The 26349-nt window shown below is 41.2% G+C and overlaps 1 protein-coding gene across 2 annotated transcripts in view; it reads right to left on the reverse strand.

Annotated features, from left to right (window-relative positions):
* Positions 1 to 1929: 1929 nt before the first annotated feature.
* The window catches only part of LNPEP (leucyl and cystinyl aminopeptidase), a 204165-nt gene continuing 179745 nt past the window's right edge, over positions 1930 to 26349 (reverse strand). For both annotated transcript variants that reach the window (XM_077462351.1, XM_077462350.1), the window contains exons 16-18: positions 14792 to 14932; positions 12120 to 12201; positions 1930 to 4490 (exon numbers count right to left, since the gene is read on the reverse strand). In XM_077462351.1, coding sequence (XP_077318477.1) covers positions 4359 to 4490; positions 12120 to 12201; positions 14792 to 14932 — 355 coding nt within the window. In that variant the 3' untranslated portion in view covers positions 1930 to 4358. The remainder of the gene's footprint in view (positions 4491 to 12119; positions 12202 to 14791; positions 14933 to 26349) is intronic.

Below are 26349 nucleotides of genomic sequence, written 5' to 3' on the forward strand. Positions count from 1 at the left end.
CCACAGGGAGGTGGGACAGGGAGAGAAGAGAGGGAGGGAGGTGAGGGACCCCCGAATCAATCTCCCAGGGAATGCCCAGCTGCTCAGCCCCACCGAGGCAGGGAGAGCTGTACATACCAGTCCTGCAGAGCTGGGAGACATTCCATCATAGACCCACTCTCCGATCAGTACGGGGTGGCTGTTGGCCCGGCACACTGACGCAGACATCAGTAGCCCGGTCATATGGGTGCCCCGGAGCATTACGCTCACCGACCACTTCTGGAGCTGAGGTACGTCATGGCCAACCCAGCACGTAGCTCTGGTCTGCACATGCTTGCTGGCCAGGCTGGGGAGACTACAATGATAAGCGAGTTTCCAGCCTCTCACCCAGCCGGCTTTTGATAGATTCACAGGATCTTTAGTCTTGCACAAAAAGCAAAGCTTCTGCAGAAAAATCATGAACCGATGGGCCTGCAGGGTTCCTAGGTCCTTCTCCTACACTAGGCAAAATAAAAATGAGGCTGCATGGCCGGATGGGGGGTTGCTACCTAAGGGACTGCCCCTTGGGCGGAACTAGAAAGTTCTAGTTTTTATTATCACATGTTAACATGTAATGCCTAGTCCTCTCCTGAAGGTGGCATAACAACCCAATGGTCTAAAAGAGGAGCTGTGTCAGTCGGTGAATATAAGAGAAAATTCATTTTGGGCATTTCTCAGGAAACCCTACCTGAAGGGTATATAAGGTTAACCACACACCTGAATCTTCAGCTTCTGATGATGCACTTTACTATGGCAAAACATGTCAAATTAGGATATATGGTGTGTTGGAGCAAGCTTTAGATTCTTTATAGCAAGTTTTAGATGCTATACAGAAAGCCTATCACTGTTTTGGAGAACTTGTGAGGACCTTTCACGTCCCATCAGTGATTATAGCAAGCTGCTGATACCGTCATTTTTGCAAAAGACTGTTTTTAAACAAAGTTTTTCAATAAACTATGCTGGTTTACGCTATGTGGAGCCTGTTTTTCCTTTATTTTTAAATGCCATTTGTCCATCTAGAGCATGGAGAGTAGAAGGGCGTTATCGGTTGGAGTCCGCGAGTGGAGCCTGTGATCGATGAGATCTGATCGTTGGTTGGACCTTGCAGAGTGTAGGGGAGTGGAGGATCCCTCATTGGGCTGTTCCTTGGGACCACGGATCATCAGTTACCATCGGGGGCTGGTTCTTGTTTCCACGGGTCTTCGAGACCACAAAATGCATTTGACCTCTCTTGCTATATGGTAATGAGGGTCAACTCCATTTGGTGAGTAGGAATTTCACCTGTCTATAAATCAGCTGGGAGTACCAACTTTTGTTGCCTCTTTCACGGTGGGATATACAACACTTGCATATTTGAGCAAGGATGTTTATTTCACTTTTTTTGCTGCATTACCATCCTTTTGGTTGGACTTTTTTTTTTCCACTGGACACATATTTTACACCCATTGTATGTATAATTGTGTTTGGATTGTTAAATGTAATTTTTTGTAGAGGATTGTTTCACTATATACTTTATATACTATTAGGCACCTGCTAGCACTGTTTTGTTTGTAGGATTTTCCTAAGACACCATTATGTGAAACTTACCTTGAAACAAAGCTTTTTCAGTGCCGTGATGTCAGCGCTGCCTAGAGCCTGCTACATATGTCTATTGTGCCCTCCTCTGCATCCTTTCCAACACCGTCCAACTTTTTTTTCCCCAGAGCATCTTAACACAAAGATACTTCCAGTAAATTATATGTCTGCTGTGGTGTGCTGGGGAAGATCATTGGGGTGCCATCAAAACCATCAGGTGAAGGTGTAAATTCAGCCTGAATGTTGTTTTCTTGATTAAATATACATTTCAAACAACACACTGTACAAATGTAGATCAACAGGCTTAATAGACAAATGAAAAACATACTCAATTCCTTCATCTTTTCAAACATTTATTAGCACGGTTTATTTGTTTCTTTAAACAAAACATGAAAGCTGTATTAGAAAATCACTTGCCAGGATGCAGAAGTTTGTGCGGTACCCAGAGGGGCTGTACATACCTGCTTCCTCCATGGTGGACAAAAAAGCACCATGCCTTAACTGGGTCATAAAAATGAGTTTAGATTATCTATACAGGTTTCTGTGCAAGCACTATAGTTCAGATGCATAAAAAAAGTAGCAATTATTTTCAAGAGAAAGCTTTTTGTTTTTGTTTTTTCAGTGAATGATTCTACAAAGATTCTAAAATACAGAAAATCAAACGTTATAAACATATTGTCACATGACTTTCAAATCGTCAAAATGATGTAAAATAAGGTTCAGAAGATTTGACAATCTGGAAGAAAAACAGATTATTTTGTGTTGAACAGATGGTACAGACAAAGGTTTTCCCTTTATAGGGCCAGTCCAGTCAAAACGTATATTTCGGCATTTGGGAAGGTGTGGATTTGTTGAATTAGACACTGGCATCTTAATCCTTTCCAAAACACGAGTGCTAAGCCCCCGGCCCTCTTTTACAATGCCGCAAAGTTGAGTAACTCTGGAGGGGAAGCCTAAATTCCAGAAAAATAGCCAAATGGCTCAACCTAAAAGCGTGCAATCACACATAAAATATCCATTTTGGCTGGACGCATCTTTTAGTATAAAAGGAGGGATTTGGATAAATTGCACTTAATCAGAAGTGGCTCATCTTCAAAGCAGCTGAAGCATAAGTACATGTGATAACAATGGTTCCAAATTTCACACCTAGAATCTCAATAAACACACTCTGATTTTACAGCTATTTGTTACACTAATGTTGAAAAAGCATGGCAAGTCTTGTAATCATGGGCATCAGCTTGTATAAGAGCACCGTGTACAGCAAGCTTTTGATGAGTATTTGCATAGGCTCTTAGAGAATTTAAGAAATCTGCTCGAAATTTGCTGAAAGTTGCCCTTATACGCGTTGAATCATGCATGTACCTGACCTAACTGTATGACAAATTTTAGCCAATGATCACTTATTTACCAGTTTTGATACTGAGTGACAGCCGTTTAGCGATAAATGGATTGAAGTTTCAGTATAGAAATAGTTTTTTTGACATTCATTTAATTAGAGAAACCGATAGGCTTGGGCTTATTTACTGGATAAAAACATATCCAGATTTGTTTTAGTACCAGGCCCCATTTGCAATGTTCCCTGATAAGCAATGCATTTGCCTAGCTCAAATAATATGCATTATGTAACTAAACCCAATCTTTTGATAACAAGAAAATTTGACTTCCTAAAATATGACCTCTAGTAGCTTCATTTAGTGGCTTGCTTTCTGGATTAACCAAAAAGGAGTTCTTGGTAGGATATGTTTTACTGTACTGTGAACTGCTTTTAAATACTGGTCAATATGTACCTCTAGCTGTGAGCAGCCTAACTCTCAACTATGTCTTATCTAGCCCACATGGACCTTTCAACGGTCGTCCATCAACTGCTGCTTTACCATGCACATGCAGCTTCTAAACTGCCCATGAATGGAGGGGGATCATTCAACCCTATATCACAAGAGGCCTCCCCAAAAGCAAAATAACCTTATGCCCCAGTATGAAATCTAAATTAATCTTAACTAAATTAAATAAACAGCTGCCATAATAAAATTTAAGACCTAATGATAAAGTTAATTATTTTAAGTGCTTTATATGCAGATGTGACGTGCCTTATGTATCAGCAGCCAGGTTAGGGAAGTGCAATAGGTGAGTCTTACCTGTAGCAAAACACACACTGGAATCTGGTCTGCAAACATGCAGCTTTATATGCAGAACACGTCATGTAAAAGGTCAGAAAATCGATCATGTATCATATACAGTCTTACAATGTACAATATTCATAAGCGTCACAGCTCAATGCAAAACCTGAGGGGTGAAAAAGGCAGCTAGGCGCTTTTAACACATTAATATTTTTTTCAAAGGAAAAAAAAATAAAAAATCTGTCCAGTGTTAAAATGTGATCAATGGTAAGAAAAGTACTGCTGTATCGGCAAAATATCCCAGTTTCCATAGTGACTATGGCTATATTCATTATTTACATGGCAAATAAATTCACACTCCCAATGAATTTGTGCTGTGGCCATAAACTGCATATGATCTTCAAGACAATTTAACAGGCAATTTAAAAACACGCAGTGGTCTCAAATTTCTTTGCTACTGTAGCCACGCAAGGCACAGTCCTGCCCTGCATAGTGACAGTGTGACAATCACAGCTTCAGAATAAATACAGTCTCTCCTTCAAACGTCACTCAGTCTACAGGATTTTTGTGTTTTTTTAGCCTGTCTTTCTGTGCTTAAACATTAAATCACAGGAAATTTAATGTGAAACTAGCTTTGTTGGCTGATCTCTACAGCCAAGTCTTGAGGCTGTCCAGGTTGTTGTTAATCCACTGAATGTTCAGTTTGATGCATTCGATGGCCTCCTTCACGCACCACATGTCTCTGCTAGTGCTCTTTGTTGAGTTGAAGAATGCGACAACCTGAAATTACAAAATAATTTATGTATAATATTAATTTGTAAAATATAAAGAACATGTCCACTGTAGATATAGAAATTCTCATAACTGCCCTCACAGTTTTACAAATATATATTCCTACAAGTGCAACAGGACTACATTATGCTGACTTGCTGTCTCCTCCAATTCCTCCTCCTTAATTCCCTGCTAATCAGCCTGTGTCTACACACTTTCTGTGCTTTATACTGGCTCTGTGGTGCATCTCATTGGTTCTCCCGTCTGTTTACAGTGAGAAACAATTGGCCATAAAACTACAAACTTCAGCCACAACAGCATGCAAGCTTATTACAAGGTAAGGCAAAAACCACAGGGAATAGAACTACCTTAATATCTAGTTAAAATAACAAAAACATTTGAAAAAGTGTACAAGGCTTTTAAGGGGGCAATCTTGGCTGGAGGAAAGAAAATTTTAGCATAGGCTGCGTCAAAGATGAAACTCCAGTAACTTTAGAAGGCGTTAGGACTGGAGAGAAGACTTTGAAAAGTTTATTAACCGGCCCTAAGTCTGAGGGAACTGAATGATCCTTTGGACATTGGCAAACAGGGTTGTGGCTGAGGCTTCCTTCAGCAGAAGGTTGTCCAAGTACCCTGTGATATGAATGCCCTGAATCTGCAAGTGGAGCAAGGACTTTTGTGAATAGCTTGGGTTGCAGAAGAGAGAGAGTCTGAACGGCAGTGCCAAAATCTAAAAAGCTGGTCTCCCACAGCAAAACACAGAAAGCCTTGATGTGAAAGGAAGCTGGGGATTTGAAAAAAATGCATCTTCTAGGTCTAATGGTGCAAGAAACTCCCCTTGCCTGAAAGAAGTAATGACAAAGCCTGGTGATTCCATCTGAAATTCTGGCACACAGAGAAATCTGTTAAGAGATTTCAGGACTGGAATGGGATGGAAATGTCTGCATAAAAACCTTTAAGCCTTTGTTCTAAAGGAATTGGTACAACCACCCCTGGTAACTGAAGTTAGGGTAAGGAGGTCAGTAAATCTGTCTGTTTTTGCGCCGATGCTGGTAGATTGGAGAGAAGAAAGTTAGTAGGGGGCAGAGATAGAAATTCCTACCCTTTGAAATGACAGATTAGACCCAGAGGTCTAGGTTGTCTCAGATTCAGACTACTGCAAACACCAAGACACACCTTCATTGTGAGGAGGGCTTTTGGGAAGGCTTAGGGGTTCAGGGCTTGTGACAAAAGGAAGGGAGTAGAAGTAGTAGCTGTAGGAGACTTTAAATTTATCAAAAGGTGTCTCTTACAAGTAGTCTCAGTAGATCAAGCTTTTAGCCACAAAATCTTGAGCATATGCACAGAGATGAGAGACAATCTAAAGATTTGGCAAATCAGATTCTATAGAGCATTCACACAAAACAATAAGGCTGAAGGCATCAGCTGTAATTGTTCTCAGATATCTTGGTCCTCAAATACAGATTCTTGATCACTATTCAATTGTTTTGTCCAACTGGCTATAATCTGGAAAACAGACATAGGAGCAAATGCTGGCTGCAGGGCGAGACATGCAAGTGCAAAGGAGGCATTTAAAGTGGTTCTAAAGCCTAAACAATTTTACCTTAATGCATTCCTTGTAGCAAGGTTAAAAAAAAAAAAAAAAAAAAAAAAAAAATGTTTAGGCATTGATTTTGCCCCCCCCCCCCCATCTTATACTTGCCTGAGCCCTCATTTGTTCCAGCACTTTCACTTTGTACATCTGCAGCTCTTCTTTCACTTCACTTCTGTTTCTCACTGGCTTTGCTGGGGCACGGGGAGCCATTGATGGGGCTGAGTCCCACTGTCTGTGTCAATGTACACAGCAGTGGGGCTCGGAAGCGAGCATGCATGAGTGCCCCCCCATGGGAAGCAATCTCCCATGGGGACACTGGACAGAGAGGACGAGCCAGAATCACAGACGGGGGGACCTAAGAAGACAAATTTTGGGGGCTGTTCTTTGCAATTCCATTGCACAGAGCAGGTAAGTATAGAGAGGTTTGTTATTTGAAAATAAATAATCCTTTACAATCACTTTATGATGGCTTCCAAATCCTTATCAATATTAACTGAAGTCCCAGGATCTACCACGGGAACAGTCCATTGTTTGTGAATTTTATGCCCATAGAATGCATTTCAGCAAAATGCTTTAGAGGAGTGAATATGCTTTCAGGTCTGGGCCAATCCCCAAAGTGGGCATTTAATTTGTGTATGAATAAGAAAAGGCTTTTTTTTTTTTACTTTGACAGCCTAATAATGCCCATAAGGGCTTGTTTTGGCTGTGGAGATTAAGGTACTGCTAGACAAAGATTAGCCTGTACCATGTCAATTAGTGTGCAGACAGTGAATGGCCTTTGCCCAGAAGCCATAATATGTGGCCCACAGAATTCAGGGGTTGCAAAATCCTTCTTCTGTAGGTTATGCTACAATTCAAGGGCCCCCCATCGCTTTCCTCCATTTCACCCTCAAAGAGGTTTGGCGGTTCAATTTCTGATTCCATAAAGAACCAGGGAGGAGGGAGGAAGCTAAAGAATTCAGACATAATGACAAAGAAAACCACTTTAGTCAAACAAGGTATGTGATGCATGCCTGAGAGGGAGCTAACATCAGAGGAAGAGAACATTGCATTAACAGGACAGTGCTCCAGGGCAGGGGAACAGCTATCACCCCAAGTGGTGTTCTCCGTTTCCCGTCGGCATGGTGGATGATACGTGGCCCTCTTGTCCCAGCTGCCATAACCCAGAAAATGACTGTTTTCTTGGCTGTATCTCTGTAGCAGAAGGCAGCAGGAAGGGCAGGAAATGTGTTGTGCACATTTTCGTCAAATATGGTAAGATGCGAGTCAGCTGGAAGGTCTATTGCAACTATATCCCCCATCCAGAAACTGTGTCACCATGGAAAAGACACAATTTTAAATAATAATAATAATAATAAAAAAAATAATAATAATAATTTTAAATAATGCTAAAATTGTGTATAGTGCCAACAGTGTTGTTAGGAAGGGTACAAAGGGGATTACCACACAAAAGTGCAGAAAAATTCCCATTCATGGACCTGGGTTATGGTTTGGTAGGATCCCATCTATATTGCACTGAATCCCTGTCTTGCCTTACTCCTGTCACTGTATTTGTTAAGGGTTCAGGGCTTTTCCCATCATGGTGGGTATACCGTCAAAGGATTTTTTAGGGCCTGGGAACTATAGATGTGGACCATGGCCCTGTATAGCACCCTGCGATTAACTGCAATTGTTGAAACATGCCAAGGTGAGCACCTAATGCAGCATCCAGTGCCTGAAGTAAATATTACAGGCTGGCCCCACACAGGATGGGGTCCAATATTAACTGATCTGGAAACTTCTAGGCAATAAAGTAGTCAAATCTTAATAGAAGTGTTTGAAAAAAAAAAAAGAATTACAAAGGTAAAACATTTCTCCAGAGAAGAGGCCCATTACCTAAGGACACAGGCAAAAAACTGGACCCTCAAGGAGTCCGAATAGTTATACGAGCAAGCCCTTTGGGGGAAGTGCCAGCAAAGTTTTTCCCAGTGTCCAATCACCCCAGGTAGCCTGCATGTAACCCATGGCATATGCATAGTATTCCTGTGCCGAGCAGTGCATAATAAAAAATGGTTGTTTTTCAGTGTAATTGTCATTAAACTTAAAGTGGTTGTAAAGACAGTTTTTTTTTATCTTAATGCATTCTATGCCTTAACTGCTTGAGGCCCGCCGGCTGTCATATGACGGCCAGACGGCGCGGCTCTCATACTGGGAGGGCATCATACGCCGTGTCACTGGGGACTCGATGCGCGTGCCCGGCGGCCACGATGTCCACCGGGCACCCACGATTGCCCAGTGACACAGCAGAACTGTGGATCTGTGTGTGTGTGTGTGTGTGTGTCGATTTAAAAAAAATAATTTTGGGTCACTTTTATTCCTATTACAAGGAATGTAAACATCCCTTTTAATAGAAAAAAAAAGCATGACCGGATCTCTTTAAATATGACATCTGTGGTCAAAAAGACCTCAGATCTCACATTTACACTAAAAAAAATGTAATATTAAAAGTGAATAGTGTTGCGCTATCTTCAAAAAAAACCTGCCTGTACAGCTAAAAAAGTGGCAAAATCGCGAATAAAGCTCTAATATATTACTTAAAAAAAAGAAAAAAAAAATACACCTCCAAAATACTCCTGTAATGTAAATATATATATATATATATATATATATATATATATATATATATATATATATATATATATATGACACTAAGTGTATAATAAATAAGATAATTCATTTATTAACATCCTAAAAAAAAATTATATATATATATATATATATATATATATATATATATATATATATATATATATATATATATATATATATATTAACTTATGAATGGTCCCATTTATTCCTAACAATTCATAAATTAAAACATCCCAAAGTGTTAAAAAAATATAATAAATTTGATAAAGTGTAGATAGACCAAGCCACTGGGCTGAAAAAATGAATAAATTCAAATTTACCTCAGTGCAAGAAAAATAAATAAATAAAAAAAAACAAGCTTTTGGGCTAAATGAATATTAAATAAATTAGAAAAAGTGCAGATAGACCAAGCCACTGGGCTGCCTAAATTAATACATTTAAATCAGACTCGGTGCAAACAACCCAAAGCCCCTGGGCTAAGTGAATTATATGTGCAGATGGATTAAAAGGTACTTATTCAATAAAATGCACAATAAGAAAAAGGGTAACCAATCCTGGGCACATGGAGTACTTCAGTTTAATAGGGATATCCCAAAAACGTGTCATCCGACTCCAGGTGGATAGTGAATCAAAGGGATAATCCTACTTCCTCTGCTCCAGGACATATATTTAATCATAAAAAAACGAAGGAAAAAGCTCATTGCGCAAGGTTTCTCATACTGACAAGAAGGATCAGCGAAAAAAAAAAAACACTCACATGTGTTTGAAATATACAGAGCGCTTCTCACAGAAATAATGGTCAGATCGGATCACACCACTCGAGTCTGCAGCCACTGCGCTGCCAAGCTCTATCGTGTAGTATCACAGGTTCCTCTCCCTCACGTGTATCATCACTGTCACGTGACTTTCTCAAAGGGTTTTTCTCAAAGAAAAACCCTTTGAGAAAGTCACGTGACTGGCAGCAAAGGTGATTCACACTATGGGATTCATCCTTCTTTATACCTATGTAGGAGCCCAGCTATGGCTTCACAGTCGGGCACCCACTGCCGTGACTGGCCGGGCAATCATCTGGGGACCTGTGACAAGTCCCAAATGATTGCAGAGAGGGAGGGGAGAGAGATGATAAAAAAAAAAAAAAAGGCATGCCAAATGTGGCATGTCAGGGGGTCACTTCCTTAAAGCAAAAGTTCAATTTTTGGGTGGAACTCCACTTTAAAGTGGTTGTTAACCCACTTATCGAAAATCATCACATCCCCTCAGTAATATACCAATAAGTGTCCCTGTGTTTTATAAAAAAAAAAATATATATATTCTTATCTGTATCTACATCAGCACGGCTCCCATCACTCAGCTGACTCTTAGCCCTTGTACACACGGTCGGAGATTCCGACGGATTAATTCCGGAAGAGGTCCGGAAGTGATGTTGCATACACACGGTCGGACTAAATTGTCGGAAAATCCGATTGTACATAACGTGATGACGTTATTTCGTTACGACGGGACTACGTTCAGGCTATTAGCCAATAGCTTTGGTCTAGGAATTTGATCTGAGCATGCGTGGCACTTTGTCCGTCGGAGTAGGCTACACATGATCAGGGTGTGTGTCCGATAGGAGCATTTTGTCGGCAAATTTTACCGGCAAGTTGGAAAACTTTGTCCATCGGATATTCCGACGGAAACAGTCAGATGCAGAACACACACAGTCAGAATATCCGACAAAACGGTCCGATAGAACACATTCCGTCGGAATCTCCGACCGTGTGTACAAGGGTTTAGGGTCTCTTTTCTTTCTGGCTCAGTTTTAGTGTGCGAGGCTGAGCACTCCCGCTGATGTCAGCCGGGGAGGAGAGGGAGGGAGAGAGCCAACAGTCAGCTGATCGCTGGGAGCCCTGCTGATACAGATAAGCATAATTTTTTCGACATAAACTCTAGATAGGGGAGATGGCACTGTTCAAATAAAAATAGTGAAAAATAGTTGTGTATATTTAAAAATGCATAAAGTGCAAATGCTAGCACCTATATTGAAAAGTGAACTAGTGCATATACCGAAAGCTATGACACAAGCTAGTGAAAATATGTAAATAAAAAACGAATACTTTGTGGTACATAAAATGTTACCACAAAATTAAAGTGCAAATATATATATATATATATATATATATATATATATATATATATATATATATATATATATATATATATATATATATACACATATATATGTGTGTGCAATGTATATATGTGTGCAATGTATATAGGTGACAAATTGTATAAAGTGACGAGTGCTGGTGTCCACCAAAAACAATCCTAATTCACATATGTAAGCAATAAATAAAATGTCCAAAAAATATTTCAAAAAAATTAAAAAAATTATATATGTATGAGTGAAAAAAGGGTATAGAAATTTGGTGAAAATAGAAATATGATTAAAAATATATAAAGTCCTGTGAATGGTGATCCGTGTGACAGCAAAATAAAAAGGTGACTTCTTCAGTGCTCCCCTCCTCCAAGTGCGTCTCCCCCTTATGGCTGCACTAAGCAGAGCGCCTTACCTCTCCTGGGGTAGCAGGCGTATAAGCTGCGTCCAGGCGACGTTCTCCTCCTCGACAGGGGATCCCTCAGGTCCTCCTGAGGAATTAGTGAGAATTGGTGGAACTGGCAGCAGAGGAGATTCACACTATGGGATTCATCCTTTATACCTATGTGGATGCCAGGTACTGAGGAATTTTTGGATATCCCACTGAGAGGAACATTCCGTTTAAAAGGGTTATAGCGGTCCATACCTGAGGGATCCCCTGCTGTCAGCTGAAGTGCTCAGCCTCGCCCACTGAAACTGAGTCAGAAAGTAAAGAGACCCTAATAGTCAGCTGAGCTATGGGAGCCGCACTGATGTAGATACAGATAAGCATTTTTTTTATAAAACACAGGGACACTTATTGGTATATTACTGAGGGGATGTGATGATTTTCTATAAGTGGGTTCCACCCGAAACTGGAACTTTCACTTTAAGGGAGATGACCCCCTGACATGCCACATTTGGCATGTCATTTTTTTTAATTGCTCTCCCCTCCCTCTCGGCAATCATTTGGGACACGTCACAGGTCCCAGATGATTGCCTGGCTAGCCACGGCGCGCGTCGTGCCTCGCACATGCGCAGTGGGTGCCCGGCTGTGAAGCCATAGCCAGGCTCCCACATTTACAAAGCCGGCGCCGCAGAGAGGAGGGGGAGAGGAGTGGGGCTTCGCTCCCCCGCATTGCTGACTCTGGGACAGGTAAGTATCCGATTAGTAAAAGTCAGCAGCTGCAGTATTTGTAGTTGCTGTCTTTTCATTATTTTGTTTTTTGCAGAACTCCGCTTTACGACGGTTTCTGTATATATTACTAATGTCTTCTAAGAAGGGCAAACCATGACTTACCTCATTTAAATACACCTCTGTGGCAAACTGTGAAGTGGTCTTAGTGACAATGGACTGTATTGGGAATGATCCTGGTGGGAATCTATAAGAAAATCAGATTAAGGCTGGTTTTATGAAAAGACCATGATGCATTAGCCAATAAGTAACAAAACTATGAGCCAACAGAAAAGTAAATGTGTTAATGTAAAAAAAGAAAAATGTAACTTTTAATTAAAAGTAAAAACAATGCAGCTCCTCAGTCTGATTGGGAACAAACCATGCTGTATAACAAGACAGTCAGCATTTTCCATGAAGCTCATGTGATAAAAACAAATAACAGGAGCCACGTTGTTGTTTGCAGCATCTATTGCACTGAAATATTGTATTTTAAAGAGGTACTATAAAAGCAGACATTGGACAGCAGGTGTAGGTGCAGAAAAAGTATCCACTTTAAGCCCCTGCACTGGACAGAATACAAGAGCTAGGGGAATGTGGGAAATATATGAATTACTACAATGAGTGGTTCCAGACAGCACACCTCATTTTTAACTTTAAAATTGCCTCAATGTAAACCTGTAATTATCCCATATAGGTCAAAACAACAGTTTACTTACAAGCATGATCCCCCTTCACCCCATTGCTGCCTATGCTTTGACTTACTAGTTCCATGCAGAAAAATTAAAACCTGAAGCTCTGAGCAAGCTCCAAGTCACTCTGTTCAAAACGTAAAAAAGGGCTAAACTCTCTCGCCCTGCCCTGTCCTGAGTGGTTGGGGTGGGCTATTGGCTGTTCAGGCTGTCAGTGCTACAGTGTGAGGAAGGGAAGAGAGCCACATGCTCCCCACAGCGGAGAAAACCATGTGTTTCTTTTTTCCACTTCCGCTGCCTGACTGCATAGAAGAAGGCAAAGAACGTTTTATTTCCAGTAGAATACAAAAATAAAAGAACACTTTAATCAAGACAAATATAGTTGTCTGAAATCCATTCTTATATTTTCTTCTCATGATCCCTCGTACTGCAGAAATCTAATTGAGAGTGACATGTTAGTGGCACTGGATAGTGGCAGGCATATAGAAGTTAATTTACTAAAACTAACTGGGGAGTGCACAGTTTGGGGCAGCTGTGCATGGTAGCCAATCAGCTTCTAACTTCAGCTTGCTTAATTAGACTTTGACAAAAAAAAACCTGGAAGCCGATTGGTTTCTATGCAGAGATGCACCAGATTTTGCACTCTAGTTTTCGTAAATCAACCCCATAGTGTGCATATTTTTTTCTCCTATTGCACTAGTGGCAAAATAAATACTTGTTACTTGTAGTTCGGCTGACAGACAGCACAGATCAGACAGACAGCTAGATACAGTACACCTGATCACATTAGATAGATCAGATAGCTAACCATTGTGATATACGCTCATGGTTTATAATTCACAACAAAGAGCATAGAGAACACCCCCATAACTTTCAGTCTAAATGGTGTCAAGTGGAAATAGGAGAAGCACTGTGTATATCTCAATGCTGGTCAGGAAAGAAGTGAGGAAGGTATTCTTCACTGACCAACACCATTTATATTACAAAATTGGAACATGGTTACAGCATTGTGAAGAATGTTTCCCACTTCTGTCTGCTCTGGTTATATCACCACCCTGTCTACACGCCGTGGCCAGGGTGTGTGAACCATAAGATTGGCTCAGTATTGATCTTCTACCACAGTGATTCTCAACCACTGGGCCACAGTCTGCTACTGGGTTGCAGGCACTTCCTGAACCAAAACCCAGATCCTCCATTTCCCTATAAGCCCAGTGTTGGGGATGCGCCATTGCTCTCAGTGTCCTGAGAATCCGCACTGGGTGTTGGATTGTCAGGAGGAGCCAGTGTCCCCTTCCCACCTTCCCTCACTCTTCCTGGTGGTCACTTGACTGGAATGATTCCGCGAAATGCGGGGGGAGTCAGAGGAAGCATAGGTAAGTGGGGAATACCAACACTAAATGATAGACCTAGCACTGCATGGGATTTAACAGCATCCTCATAAGCCGAGGGATACTCCTCGTGTGCTAGAGATGTTGAGGTCTGCCGATTGCGGCAGCGACATCCTGATTCAAGAGTGCACTACTGTGGCTACCCTTCCATATTCCCTCTTCCAATGTGTATATAAACATAGGGCCACCTGATCCTACTCATTGTAATCTGTCACTAGTATGTTTTAATAATGGTTATAAAGTTATCTGCAACTGGACAGAAGTGTTGCGTGCCCAGTGCCTGCTTTGGACAGCAAGGTAAATTAATAAACATACATAGCAGGCACACGAAAAATGTTATACTCATAAAATTAAAGAGAGAGAATTAATTTTGCATCAGTCACACGATTTTATTGTAGTAAAGTATAAAGGTCTTTTTATTATTGTTGGGTCATGGAAGGCTTTGGAAACATTTACCAGGCCCGATCTTGGAAAAAAAACCTTGAGAACCACTATTGTAACAGGTGAAATAATTAATATATACGCATTTCAACTGTGTATTCAGCTGTTTGGCTGATGACCTCTAATGTATTTCCAGAAACTGAGCAAATTTTATCTTTTTCTTTTATTAACAACCACAGTATAGCTATTAAATGAAAATGTTTCAAAAGTAACCAACTACTGAGCCTTAGCTACGTTACAGTGTAGAGTGTAGTAAACCCCTTTTTGCTGTACTTACTTCTGAGTGATGTCATCCCACTTTTGCTTGATGAAGTTCCAAGCCAAAACAAATCCAGGAACATTCTCACTAATGAAGCGAACAACAATTGGAAAATCCTGAGATCTTATAACATCCCCACGAAGACCAGCCTCCATCAACCTGACATAGAAGAATATGTTAACACTACATGAGACAATGCTGTAATGCAATACTTTAAAAATAAAATATAACTGATCGTTTAACCACTTAAGAATCAAGCCTCTTTTTGGCACTTGTTAAAATCATCTTTTTTTGCTAGAAAATTACTTAGAACCCCCAAACATATATATATTTTTAAGACACCCTAGAGAATAAAATTGCGGTCATTGTAATACTTTATGTCACAACGTATTTGTGCAGAAGTCTTACAAGCGCAATTGTTTTGGAAAAAAAATACCCTTTGACTTAAAAAATAAGAAAACAGTAAAGTTTCACAATAACAGTGATTTTGCGGTGATTCTGCCACGGAGTCCACTTTTATCTGAAAGAGCGTTTCTCGCCATTGTTGAAAATACCGGGGCTATGGCAGCTAGCTGCTGCCATAACAGTATTTAGCGGCAAAGTATCAATGTACAATGACGGCGGTTTGCACTAAGTGGTTAAGGCATGATAAATAAAAAAGAAACAGATGTGGTATACAGCGGGTAAAATAAGTATTGAACACGTCACCATTTTTCTAGGTAAATATATTTCTAAAAAGGTGCTATTGGCATGAAATTGTCACATGTCATTAACAACCCATGCAATCCATACATTCAAAGAAAGCAAAACAAAGTTCCCGAAATTAAGTTATGTGTAATAAAATGAAACACATGTATAAAAGTATTGAACACGTAAATAAAAATAAGATTTTTTCATCATACTTACCTGTAATATACTTTTCTTTGATTACATCATGGGACAAAGAGTCATGCTAATATTCATTACCTACTGGGACATCCCAGAGGAATAGCCTTGAAGGAAGGGAGACACCCTGCCAAACAATAGCCATCAGAACTTATACAGCAGCCTGCATTACACTGTGGCCGAAAGCCGAATCCTCGGCTGCTCCAACATCCACTTGATGAAATTTTGTGAACGTATGCACTGAAGACCAGGTGGCAGCCTTACAAATCTGAGCCACAGATACCCAATGGCGAAATGTCCAGGAGGTTCCTACACCCCCTGTAGAATGAGCTCTCATCCTAAAAGGGAGAAGCTTTACGTTTCAGACCGTAGGCCTGAATTACCAAATTGATGGACCCAATTGGAAATGGAAGCTGCCTGCCCTTTTTTGGGGCCCTTTGGTAAAACAAAAAAGGAGTGTGATCCTCGGATTTCCACAGATCTAGACAAATAAACCTTAATTGACCAGACAAAGGCCAAAGAATGCAGTCGTTTCTCTTCAGCTGAACGAGGCTAAGTGAAAAAAGAAGGCAAAATAATGTCCTAATTTAAATCAAAGGCTGATACCACTTTTGGTAAAAAAAAAAAAAAAAAAAAAAAAAAGGATGGAACAGGTCATAACACGACCCTGTCGTGGTAAAGGATTAAGTACGTTTCCCTGTATGAAAGGGCCGCCAACACCGACACCCTTCTAGCCGAGATGATAGCCATCAGGAAGGCTAGCTTACGTGACAGCAAGTTTAATGGAATTTCCTTGATAGGTTCAAATGGTTGTTTCTGTAACAAAGACAGCGAGTTGCCCCCTGCATAAAGATCTGGATCAGTGAATGGGAGGCTAAAGGCCTTTGGAAGAATATTCATAGGGCCGAAACTTGATCTCCTATTGTACTCAAAGCCAATTTGATTTCCACAGTTTACCTTAGAAAAGAGAGAATTCTCCCAATCACGTATTTCTGAGGATGACATTTTCTGGATCCACACCAAGCAATACAAGTCTTACAAACAAATTTTCCTAATGACAGCTTTTATAGAATTCCCTAGGGTAGACACTGCTGATCCCGAGTTGCCACGGTCCTGAAACACCCTGGCTTCAATTGCCATGCCATCAAATTTAGAGACTGTAAATTGGGGTGGAATATCGGACCTTTGAGAGAGTAGATCGGGGTGACGTTGAAGCGTCCATGGCCTTCTGGGCCAGGCTGGTGCCCTCAGAATGACTGGAACCCCCTCTTTCCAAATCCTGCGCAACAAATGTGGAAGGAGAGGGGTTGGAGAGAAAGCATAAACCAGGGAGTACTGTTTCCATGGAACTATCAGAGAATCTGCTCCAATTGCTGGAGGATACCTTGTTTGGGACACAAATTTCTGTAGCTTATTGCTGAATATGGACACCAATAGGTCGACCTCTGGCCATCCTGAGAGACTGACATCTGTAGTCAGTACTCTCCAAGTTACTGGGAGAAACGATTTTCCCTTTTGCAGGTTCTGATCCTGCAACCACCAGTTTAGGCTTAAGTGTGCCTGAGGAGATAAGCATATTGGATAAATCAGGGCTTTTCCTCTTCTGATCCAGGACAAGAGGTCTTGTTGTAAAGGCCTGGAATGGAACTGGGCATAGGGCACTGCCTCGGAGGATAACATCCTCCGTAGAAGACTCATACAGAGCCGAATGGAGGGTTGTCTGGTGCCCCTTATCTGAAGCACCTGAACCTTCAGAGCACAGATCCTTACGGGTGGCAAGAATATTCTTGCTTGAACCATATCTAGGATCAGACCTAAATACTTTAGACTTTGAGCTGGTTTCAAGGCTGACTTTTCAGTATTTATGATCCAGCCTAAGCTTTTCAAATACTGCACGTACAGGTCATACAGATACCCAGAGCACCAGGATCCCTTAGGCCCAGTACTGGTGCTAGGACCTTTGTAAACACCCGGGGAGCTGTAGCCAGCCCGATGGGTAGAGCCACAAACTGAAAATGGCGTTCTACTGCAAAACGTAAGAACCTCTGATGAGGCTGAAAGATAGGTATGTGTAAATCCGTGTCTTTTATATCGATGGAGGCTAGAAAGTCTCCCCTCTGAAGTGAGGCTACTACTGAGTGGACAGACTCCATTTGAAAGGACTGCCTCGGTAGATACTTGTTCAGGGATCTAAAGTCCAAAATGGGCCTTGTGTTCCTGTTTGGTTTCTGAACTGTAAACAGGTTTGAGTAAAACCCTGTGCCCCTTTTGGATACCGGAAACCTCTACAATCACTCCTTGATGTACTAGATGATGTAACGCCTGAGGCAATAAGTTTCTTTTTGGAGGATCCGAGGGAACACTAGATATAAAAACCTCTGAAGGGGAACCCCCAACAACTCTAGTTTGTAACCGCAAAATATAATTGAGGTGACCTACTCGTCCTGAATTATTGTTCTCCAAATGTCTGCAAAGTGCAGCAGCCTTCCCGCCACTCGATGGAGTGGGGGCGTCTCCTCAAAAGTAGGGCTTGGTGCTGGGTTTATAAGAACCTTGGAACCAGGGCTTCTTCTGGCCCTGCGACTTGCCCCTGGCCCTAGCGGCAGAGGAACTGCCTTGACGAGACATTGGAGGAAGCAGTCTGGTGCTTTTCTTCACAGGAAATAGAGAACTCTTCCTTCCAGAGATCTTTTGGATATATTTGTCCAAATGATTGCCAAAAAAACGCTTCCCCTGGGAAAGGAAACCTGCCAATAACTTTTACAAGGAAGCTCGGCTGACCAGTTCCTAAGCCATAAGAGACTGCACATATGTACAGACGAGAGAGCCAAACGAGAAACCTGCTGTATTGAATCCTTTAAGGCGTCAATAGCAAAACACAGCACTCGAGAAATATCTGACTTACTTTCAGGCAGATCATCCTCCTGATTAGACCTATCAGGCCGTTTGACATGATTCTTTACGGACTGATGGCTGGCTGAATAGCTGAACTGCCCAAAGAAAGGGAAGCCTTTAATAATGACTCTAATTTCTTGTCAACAGGGTCTTTCAAACCTTGTGCGTTATCTCCAGGACAAGTTAAGTTCTTGTTTAAGGAAGAGACTGCTGCATGTACTGCTGGCATGCTCCATTTTTTAATGAACTTTTCATCCATTGGATATAAAAGGGAAAACCTCTTGGGAGGAACAAAGATCCTGTCAGGGTGTTTCCCAATCAGCATACACCGCCTGTTTCAGGTGTAAGGGAAAGCCTGTGCGGCCTGAAGAGGCCTCAGGGATCTCAAAGAGGACCAGGGGGGGGCTCAGTCACCTCTGCAAGAGGCAACTTAAAGTCAGAACGAACCATTTTGGTCAGTCAGAATCAAAAGCCTCTGTGACAGAGGCAGACATCAACTGGATATCTTCCTGTGCAGATTGCTCGGAAGCAGACTCATCTGCCAGGCCCTCCACAGAGCGCTTTGCCATCCTCAACCCATTCCTGCTCCAGACTAGGAGGCTCCAGGGAGGGGGGATCTGTCACTCTTTCTGCTACCCTGCAGGATTGAGGCAATCATGCCAGCAATCCTGTGCTCTAACCCGGCTAGGGCCAAGGACAAATTTATCCTTAGTGATAAAGGGTGAAGCAGCAGCGTTCACTGTAGGCACAATATCAGATAGGCGCAGCGGCTCAGATTGCCCGGAAGCCTCTGGTCTTTTCAGGGGATACGACTAGGTTAATCCGCAATTACTTTAACAAAACAGATGCAGCGCTAATAACAAACTCATATAAATGCAAGTGAAAAATAGTGACCAATTACAAAGAAAAAAATATGACAAAAAAAGAAAAAAACTAAAGCAGAGTCCCATCAAAAATAATGTTGATATGAAAAAACAAAGTGTACACAAAGATCAATGAAGAAATAATAGTGACATCCATGATATAACTTCAGAAATGTGCAAAGTGCATCCACATCACCGCCAAGTGTATGAATTGCCTGCTTACCAAAAGGCGATGACTGCAAAAGCAGTCTCGCCCAGCCTCGGGAAGTAAGGTCTCCCTCAACCCTATGGATACTCCGGAACTGCCGTATGGTATAAGAGATACTCAAAAATACAAAGCAGAAAGAACTTCCATAGTGTAATATGTAAAATCATTGTTTTTAATAAAAGAGAAGTTCGCACTTACAAGATAGCAGTCATCTAATAGCCGAATAGTAAAACAGGATAGATTAACATCAGATGCGGTATCACCATTCGTCTCACTCTACTTCCTGGTTCGTATGTCCATCCACTGTCTCACAACCAACATGATGACGACACTGTCAATGCCCCACCCTACACATTTGGTCAGCAATAGGACGTTGTCTGGGAATTGGCCAGTAACGCTGTCATCACGTAGGAGGGGGTATATATATATATATATATATATATATATATATATATATATATATATATATATATATATATATATATATATATATATATATATATATATATATATATACACCCATCGCTGCTAATATTAACTGATGGCAAACGGAAGAGATGGAAAATGGCTTTGCCTAGTTAGTTGCAAACCATAAAAAAGGGCAAAGCTATATATAGGAAGTAGAGACATAGCAACTAGTGGAAAATAGAAATATACATTTATAAAAAAAATCAATAATAGGAAACGATGGAGGGTAATTCAAAAGGACACAAAGTCCAATGATGTGGAAGGAGGGAGACCATGGGGAAACCGCAAGAGATGCACAACCACCACAAAACATAACAAATAAATATTTAAAAATTAAAAAATCCATATTTATATAAAAAAAAACAATATAAATATATATTATTTATAGAAACAAATACCATAAAAGTATATAAAAAGGCCAATCATGAATTACTAATAAAACTATTTATGTCCCAGTCTATGTTTAAACCAAAAGGCATATAAGAACGCATGTCAAATATCCATCTCGTTTTTTTTTTAGATGCATCTTACCATGTTAGTCCCCCTCCAACATGGTTGGATTTTATCCAGAGCCAAAAATATTGTTCCTTTTAAATTTTCTATTGTGATATTTATCAAAGTGTCTGGATAGGTTATGTTTTTTAAAACCTCGCTTGACGTTACCTACGTGTTCAGCTAGCCGCATATGTAATTCGCGTTTGGTGCATTTTTGATATATTGCTTAGAGTAAGGACATTGTATCATGACCAGGCATGTCCAAAGTCCGGCCCGCGGGCCAATCGCGGCCCGCAGTCCGGTTTTGAACGGCCCGCCTGGTGTGCTGCGGGATCAGGGCTGTCAAATGAGCCGATCCCCGGCACTGTGTGAAGCTCCGTCGGCTTCAAAAGTGAAAGTAAAGTGCAGAGGAGTGTGCTGTGCTCTCTGCTTCCCCCTACAGTGCAGTACCCGGCTGAATGAGGAAATGGAATGGAAAGGTACTGTACTACAAGCTAGATTCGTTTTAAAAAGGCTTTATTTATGTGTATGTGTGTGTGTGCATGTGTGTCTGTATGTATGTGTGTACATGTGTGTCTGTATGTGTGCATGTGTGTCTGTATGTATATGTGTGCATGTCTGTCTGTATGTATGTGCATGTGTGTCTGTATGTGTGTGTGTGTGTGTGTGCATGTCTGTATGTATGTATGTGTGTGCATGTCTGTCTGTATGCATGTGTGTGCATGTGTGTCTGTATGTATGTATGTGTGTGTGTGCATGTGTGTCTGTATGTATGTGTGTCTGTATGTATGTGTGTCTGTATGTATGTGTGTCTGTGCATGTGTGTGCATGTCTGTATGTATGTGTGTGCATGTCTGTATGTATGTGTGTGTGTGTGTGTATGTGTGTCTGTATGTGCATGTGTGTGTGTGTCTGTGCATGTATGATTGCATGTGTGTGTGTGTCCATGTATGTCTGTATGTATGCGTATGTGCATGTGTGTCTGTATGTATGTGCGTGTATGTCTGTCTGTATGTGTGTGCATGTATGTGTGTTTGTATGTGTGTGCAGCATGTGTGTCTGTATGTATCTGTGTGCATGTATGTGTGTGTGTGTGTGTGTGTGTGTGTGTGTGTGTGTATGTATGTCTGTATGTGCGTGTATGTCTGTATGTGTGTGCATGTGTCTGTATGTGTGTGTGTGCATGTGTCTGTATGTATGTAAGTATATGCATGTGTCTGTATGTGTATGCATGTGTCTGTATGTGTGTATGTCTGTGTGTATGTGTATGCATGTGTGTTACTTTTAATCCAGACCCCCCCCCCCCCCCATTCTTGTACCATCAGAACTGATTTTGTGGTGCTTGTGTGTGTGATAGCAGCCAGGATTGCTGCTCCTCTGAAAAGCAATCCATATACAGATCGCTTTTCAGAGGCATTTGAAAGGTGGTAAAGAGGCATTATGTTGCCTCCTCACCACCTGTTTTAAGCCCGTAAATGTAGCATCACTATACCGCAACTGTGCAGTCTACACAGTTGCGGGGTAGTTGCAGTGCAGGCCCATTCACCCTGAGCATACCTCCAGCTGCAGCCACAGCATGTGTACACCCCCAGCTGCTCCCTCTGCAGCTAAAGGGGGAGAAGTTGGGGGTGGTAAAAACAGCTTAACCATGTAGTTTTACTGCCCCTCCAATAAGCCCTTGGTTCACATCTGCATGGCTGCATGCTGTGTGTAGGGCAGCCCATGCATTTCAATGGGCTTCCATACCCACAAAAATGCAGAGAAAGAAGTCTCAGAGCTTTTTTTTTTTTTTTATTGCGCTGCACCAAAAGCACCCCATGTTTCCAATGTGTGGGGTACCATTAAGACTTAACGGTACCCCCAAAGAACAGAGCATTCGTCTGTGTGTCAGGCAAACGAGCGCGACAAAGGCACGAGAATTTTTGTTGGGCCAGGTATGAGTGCTCGAATGACCGAATTTTAATGGTTCAAAGAATGTCAGGCAAAATGGTCGGCCCTCACACATGTTCACTTCATCGAATCTGGCCCTCTTTGAAAAAAGTTTGGACACCCCTGATGTAGACTATACAATGTGTAGAACAGGTCATAAATGATTTAATATCATACGATCTATTGGTTACAGTAGACGGAAAACTCTCACATCTTGCGGCATGGAAAAAAACCTTTCAAAGATTGGAAAAATTATAAAATTTTAGGAGGGTCAATGACATTTGGGGCTAAATTCTGTCTGAGTGAGGAAGCTCCTCTATAAATGACAACAGGGCTTTTTGGGATAATAGGACCCCATCATTTTTCAATATATCCCAATGCTTACTAAGGATTTTCTTAATAGAAAAATGTTGGTTTGAGTATCTGGTGATCATAGACCAACTAAATTTACTATTAGGTCCATGATCATTATTTTGTGAAGGATTGATACCACCAGACTTATTAAGCATACCCGTCCTGTCTATACCTGCAACAGTAATGATAGTTGCATCTATCTCACTCTCAATATACCCTTTATCAAGGAATCTTTGTTTCAAGATAGAAGCTTGTTGGTAATAATCCGCAACTCTGTACAATTCTGTCTAATTCACTGTAATTGTCCTTTAAGGACCGCAGCCAGCCATGATCTATGATGACAACTAGAAAGTGGGATGTACGCATTGCGGTCAGTCTCCTTGAAGTGTGTACACGTAATGAGATGCCCTTCCCTAATAGTAATATTGAGGTATAAAAGATGGCTTTCAGTATCACTAGCCACATATTCTAAAGTGATACCTCTATTGTTATCATTCAATTTAAGAAAAAAAAAAAAAAATAAAAAAAAAGGAGACTCTAATGATGACAAATCACCCTCCCAAAGGACAATTCCATCATCAATATATAGTTCCATGATAAAATCCCTTGTTGGTGGGAAATGATAGTATAAAGGGAGGCGACATCTGCGGTTGCTAAAATGTAGCCTTTCTTCCAATCAAAACCATCTAGGAGATGAATAACCTGCGTAGTGCCTGGTAGGCATGAAGGTGTCTTGACAACTAAAGGTTGAAGATAATTATCCACGTATCTACCTATTCTTGCTGTCACCGAGTCTATGCCACTAATAGGGAGACCTGGTGGTTTGGCAAGATTCTTGTGAACCTTAGGTAGGTAATGCATAATGGGCATTCGCGGAACTGTAAAAACTGTAGGTATCAAATAGGCCTTTTCTTTTTTATTTAGGATTTCTTTTTGATATCCACATTCTATCAAATCAGAAAGATCCTTTCTGAATTTTACGGTAGGATTAGAAGCCAAAGGTGTATAGGTACCACGGTCCGATATTATCCTATTCATTTCCTCAACATAATGAGATTGATCTAAAATAACAATACCGCCTCCCTTATCCGCAGGGTGTATAACTATATCGTTACGATTGCAAATTTGTTGGACATTCAGTCGAAATTCATTAGTATTTCGAGATCTAGGAATTTTTAATGCCACTAGATCTTTCAATACAAGATCTTTAAAAACTTGCACTGAAGGGGCAACAAAACCAGGAGGGTTGAAGAGAGAGGCATTAGAAAGGTTAGTGTGTCAGACTGGAACTTTGGTTGCTCCCCCAGTATTAATCTGAGGTCCAGAACTATCAGTATTAATGGCACCAGGCAAAACTGAAAGAGTGGTAGCAATTTGACTGCTATTACCATTAGGGTTCAAGATAAAATGTCTTTTGATATTTATTTTACGAATACATTTATGCACATCTATGAATGTTTCAAACTTATTCAGTTTACGTAGGGGAGAACATTTTAAGCCTTGACTGAAAACTTCCTGTTCACCTTGGGTAAGTTGGACTGAACTTACATTAAAAACACCACTAATATCTACTTCTTTCTTTCCTTGGCCCTAACCCTCCTCACCACTCTAGTGCCTCTCTTTCTTCATAGCCTCTTTTGGTTCGATTGTTGCCCATTAGAAAAAAAACGTGATGGACTCTCACGTGTATCTTCAAATGGAGAATCTTGATAGTTCTCCCTCTGTGAAATAGGATAGTCACTGTATTGATTAGGATGCCTCAAAATAGCCTGATTGTCTTCAAATCGGTCATCCCGATAGCTAGACAAAGGTGCAAATCTATTTTGCGTAACAAGGGGTCTATTTCTAGGACTTTGTATCCTTGTACTTAAACTACGGTTGTTCACATAATCTCTTGGGTCACCCCTATGTTCCCACTGGTTCACATAAGTAGGATTATCCCTATATGATGTATTTCGTGGGGGGAGGGTTGTTTTTAGAAAAGTTATGATTATAAGAAGGACCTCGCTGATGAGGAGTTTCTCTTGAGTAATTGTAGTAGGGAACACCCTGTTGGCGGGTATAACCTTGAGTTCTGTACGAATTTTGATTAGTAAAATTAGGATTCCCTCTACAATTATTCCTAGGGGAGAAACCCCTCAGAATAACCCCTCGAGAGCTTCCGTGACCGCCGGGTCCTGGATCATGGTAAACGCTCATCGCGGCCGTTTACCACGTGATCGCTCCATCAAATGACGGAGCAATCACTTGTAAACAAACCTCCCTCCTCTCTCTGTACCGGTCGATACAGTGAGAGGGGAGAGATTGGTGTCAGCACGCTGTGAGCTGTATCTGCAGTGCCCACAGCGCTGTTCACTGACAATTAACCCCACAATGTCCTGCAAATACTCTGCAATACCCTGGCAATGCCCTGCCTTACCCAGCAATGCCCTGCCATACCCTGCAATGCCCTGACAATACTCTGCAATGCCCTGACAATACTCTGCCATAACAAGCAATACTCGGTCGTACACGGCTGTACTCGGCTGTACTCAGCCTCTGTATGTGGCCAGGCTGCGGAAGTCTCACACATGTGGTATCGCCGTACTCAGGAGGAGTAGGAGAATCTATTTTGGCTGTGTCATTTTTGGTATGTACATGCTATGTGTTAGAAATATTGTATCAATGGACAACTTTGTGTTAAAAAAAAAAAAAATGCATTTTAACCACTTCCCACCTGCCGGCCGTCAAATGACGTCCTTGACTTTGTGCGGGATATCTGAATGATGCCTGTAGCTACAGGCATCGTTCAGATATCAGCTTTTTCAGCTGGTGATTCCCTACACCATAAGAATGACCATTGCAGATCTTCCGCTGCTTGATCTTTCTTACAGGAGGCGAGAGGGGACGTCCCCCCCTCCCGCCGCCCTCTGGTGCTTCTACCGACTCGCCAATACGATCAAAGCCAGAATCGTTTTTTTTATTTTCTTTTTTTTATTTCAGCCTTTCTAGCCTAGAGGTGAGATGTGGGGGTCTTACTGACCCCATATCTCACTGTAAAGAGGACCTGTTATGCCATATTCCTATTACAAGGGATGTTTACAATCCTTATAATAGGAATAAAAGTGATCAAAAAATGTATTTTTGGGGAAAAAAGTGCCAAACTAAAATAAAGTAAAATGAACAATAAGAAAAAATAAAAACGTTTAAGGCGCACCTGTCCATGTGCTCGAATGCAGAAGCGAATGCATACGCAAGTCCCACCACATATCAAAACAGTGTTAAAACTACACATGTGAGGTATCGCTGCGAACGTTAGAGCGAGAGCAATAATTTTGGCTCTAGACCTCCTCTGTTACTCGAAACATGTAACCAGTAAAAAAAATCAAAGCGTCGCCTATGGGGATTTTTAAGTAGCGACGTTTGGCGCCATTCCACGAGCGTGTGCCATTTTGAAGGGTGATATGTTAGGTATCCATTTACTCGGCGTAACTTCATCT

This window comes from Lithobates pipiens, unplaced genomic scaffold, assembly GCF_037356315.1.
Source record: "Lithobates pipiens isolate NorthernLeopardFrog02 unplaced genomic scaffold, aLitPip1_a1.2 Scaffold_3, whole genome shotgun sequence".
NCBI classification, from domain to species: domain Eukaryota; kingdom Metazoa; phylum Chordata; class Amphibia; order Anura; family Ranidae; genus Lithobates; species Lithobates pipiens.